Source organism: Nicotiana attenuata, unplaced genomic scaffold (genome assembly GCF_001879085.1).
Source record: "Nicotiana attenuata strain UT unplaced genomic scaffold, NIATTr2, whole genome shotgun sequence".
NCBI lineage: Eukaryota > Viridiplantae > Streptophyta > Magnoliopsida > Solanales > Solanaceae > Nicotiana > Nicotiana attenuata.
The window spans coordinates 56,001-59,611 of record NW_017674786.1 but is presented as its reverse complement, the minus strand read 5'-3'; the positions used below and the strand labels follow the sequence as shown (position 1 = coordinate 59,611).

Here is a 3,611-nt window from a genome sequence, read left to right as displayed (position 1 = left end):
CATGCTAAAATAAGTAGACTAATAAGGGAGCAGTAATTACATGACTAAACGCTAAAAAAAAAATTAAAAATAGGTTATGCATTTTTATCTAAATAATTGCAAAACAAAAAACCGATATTCAATACATTATCATTCCTAGTATTGAATTGAATGTCTTTTGTTAGCATTAGTATTGATTTAATTTTGGTTTGAGCTTTTATTAGCATTATTTGAGTTACTAAAATTAATGACTATAAAACTTATTGGAACATTCAAAAGTTCTAAGTCCAACCTTGAAATAATACCTTAAAAGAAAAAAATTATGAAAATGTTTAAGAAATATTTATAAATTATATCACAATAAGTATATTTATATATTAAATATATCTAAAAAATTTATGTATGTAATGTCGGGTTGGTTTCGGTCTGACTTTCTATAGTTAAAACCAAACCAACCCAATTATGGTTGGGTTTTTTTTTCCAACACGAAACCAAATCAAACCAAATCATAGTCAAGTTTTTTTTCTCGATTTGACTCGAATTATCGAGTTGGTGGAATTTGTCGGTTTCTTTTGTACACCCGTATGGAATTACTTTGGGAGTCATTAGTCCTTTAGCAATGCGAAGCTGCTAATATCTGTGACTTTTGTCTTCTAACAAAGAATTGTTGATGCTTTTAATGGAATATGAGACAGGAAAATATACATCTACCTTAAATTCACACTCCATTAAAGCACCTTAGTATGTATGAAGTCATTTCATCTGTCGACGACAACAATAATATTCCAGTATATTCCCATAAGTAAGGTATGGAAAGAATAGGATGTATGCAGTCTTATTCCTATCATAAAAGGATAAAAAAGCTATTTCCGAAAGATCATAGTCATTTCATTTGTCACGCTCCAAAGCGTATTACTTTCATGAATTGAAAGAGCTCAACTTCATTTTCAAAATCACGGTATAGTAAACAACAACAAAAAAGATCTAAAAGTCATTATTAATTGTCTCAAGCTTGACACTTATTCTTTTTTAATAAATAATAAATAGAGAGAGGAAAATGACCATACTTCGGTATTGTTTTATTGTTTATTTGAAAAGTAAGAAGTACTCTGCTCGAGTTGCGTAGTCAGCACCTTCATTGACGTGGATTAGAATTTAGAGATTCTCTTTCTTTGGTGTTAATCTTGAGCTAAGATTAAGAAGTCTTGGGTACTTCGACAAAATCAAGATTGGCTAATACGACATGTTATTTTTAATTATTTCATACTTGATTAGCTTTTGATTGAAATTTTAATTATGTACACTATTGACGTGTAATTTTTCTACACTATTCACCTGTAATTTCTTACACTATCAGATAAAAATGGCTTAATAATGGGTAATATAATCATATAAGTTTGACGGGGTAACTTGGAAAATAAAGTAGTCCGTAATACATAACTTGCTACTATAATTTGTTGAAATGGAGATTGATCGAGAGAGAATTAAGCTCTAATTGGCTGAGGAAGAGAGAAGAGAGAAGAGAGAAGCATCAGAGTGAATGTAACAGTAAAGGAGGAAATAAAAGCTCTGCTTTTCATTAGCTAAACAAACTGTATATATACATAGTATTACTAACTAATCTAACTACCTTTCTAACCACTCACATACATTGTTAACTAACTAACAATTCACTAACCTGTTATCCCTTAAATAGACTAAGCTACCCTTCACTCAAGTTACATTATTTGTCTAAACACTCCCCCTCAAGGTAGGTGGTAGGAAGACATCAAGTACACCTAGCTTGGACATCAAATACTCATGTTGAGCTCGTGGTAGTCCTTTGGTTAGAATGTCTGCTAGTTGCTCCTTTGTAGCTACATATTATGTTCGTACCAGATTATTCTGTATCTTCTCCCTTATGAAATGAAGATCTATTTCAATATGTTTGGTTCGTTCATGAAACACAGATTGGCAGCTATTTGAATTGTTGTTTTGCTATCAGTGTAGATGTTCAGAGGAAGATCAACCTTTACACCAATGTCTTTGAATATACCAAGTATCCATACCAACTCAGCTATAGTTGAAGCAATGCTTCTGTACTCAGATTCTGCAGAACTCCTAGAGATGGTGCTTTGTTTCTTTGACTTCCAGGATATCAGGGAACTACCATATTTGATGAAGAAGCCTGTTATTGATTTTCTAGTGATAGGGCAGGCTGCCCAGTCTGCATCACAATATGCAGTGGTAGTGTGTCTCTGCTTGCTAGATAAAAGTATGCCTTGACCTGGTTGATTCTTCACATATCTGACCACCCTTTGAGCAGCTTCCAAATGAGATCTTTTGAGTTTCTGCATGAATTGGCTTAGTGTTTGAACACTGTAGGCTTTGTCTGGTCTTGTGATAGTAAGGTATAGTAATTTCCCTAATAACCTTTGATATTTGTTGATGTCTGTTAGGGCTTCATCATCAGTTGTACTAGAGTTGCTGGTATGTTCATCATATTCCTTAGTGGTCAATTTGATGTTGGCTTCAATAGGTATTGTTGCAGGCTTTGCAGCTCCTAGTCCAAGCTCGGAAATCAACTCTAGAATGTACTTCCTTTGGTGCATCAGTATACTTTTCTGTGACTTGGCAAACTCAATGCCAAGGAAGTATTTAAGTTCCCCTAGATCTTTCATTTTGAATATCAGCTACAGCTTGGTCTTCATCTCAGCTATTAGTGTCAGATTAGGCCCAGTGATTAGCATGTCATCAACATACATTAGGATGATTAAGATATGCTCCCCTGACCCTTTGATAAACAATGAGTGATCATGCTGACTTTGCAGAAAGCCAAAGCCCAAAGTGCCTCAGACACTTTAGCATTTCACTGTCTGGGTGCCTGTTTAAGTCCATACAGGGATTTCAAGAGTCTACAAGCTGGTCGTGTCTCCCCCTGACTCTGAAAACCTTGAGGTAAAGTTATATATATATATCTCATCATAGAGGCTCCTTAAAGAAAAGCATTATATCCATTTGATGGATGTGCCAGTGCTCAGAGGCTGCGACAGCTAGAATGGTTCTAACCGTGACCATCTTAACAACTGGACTGAATGTTTCTTGGTAGTCAATACCCTCCTTTTGGTTGTACCCTTTAGCCACAAGCCTGGTGATCACGCCCAACTATGTCGTATAAAAGGACAATGCGGTCGCTGCAAATATAATCCGGTTTACAAGTCCGGAATCGAATCCCACAGAGAGTTAACCTATCAACTGCTACCTTCAGACCCACCAAGTCTTCAGAACCAGCTTCTCAAATATTCAAATTCTCAGTTGAGTGTTCTTTAATAACTAGCTTGTAAGTAACTAAAAGGCTATAACTAAATTAGAAGGGTTGTAAACAATTATGAGAAAAAGCTAAGGCAATGATTTCCCCTATTGATGGAATCCCTTCTGTTTATGCTCATACAAATTTACCCACACATCTCTATCAATCATGAACGCTAATCTTACCGCAAATCTCTCCCGAGTAATCACAGTAATCTACTATTGCACTCTCCCGAGATACACTAACTTGCTTTATTTAATCACAATTCACTTTAGATTGCACCCAAGGCTTCGTTATTCCTAATCCCGCCTTTAAACCCGCAATTATGGATTCCTCTAATAAT

General features: G+C 35.2%; 1 protein-coding gene across 1 annotated transcript; it reads right to left on the bottom strand.

The window, feature by feature from the left end:
• Window positions 1-1,892: 1,892 nt before the first annotated feature.
• LOC109219274 (uncharacterized mitochondrial protein AtMg00810-like) lies at window positions 1,893-2,639 on the bottom strand. Its single transcript, XM_019383716.1, has one exon. It carries the CDS (start codon window positions 2,637-2,639, stop codon window positions 1,893-1,895), a length of 747 nt encoding a protein of 248 aa, XP_019239261.1.
• Between the last annotated feature and the right edge of the window lie 972 nt (window positions 2,640-3,611).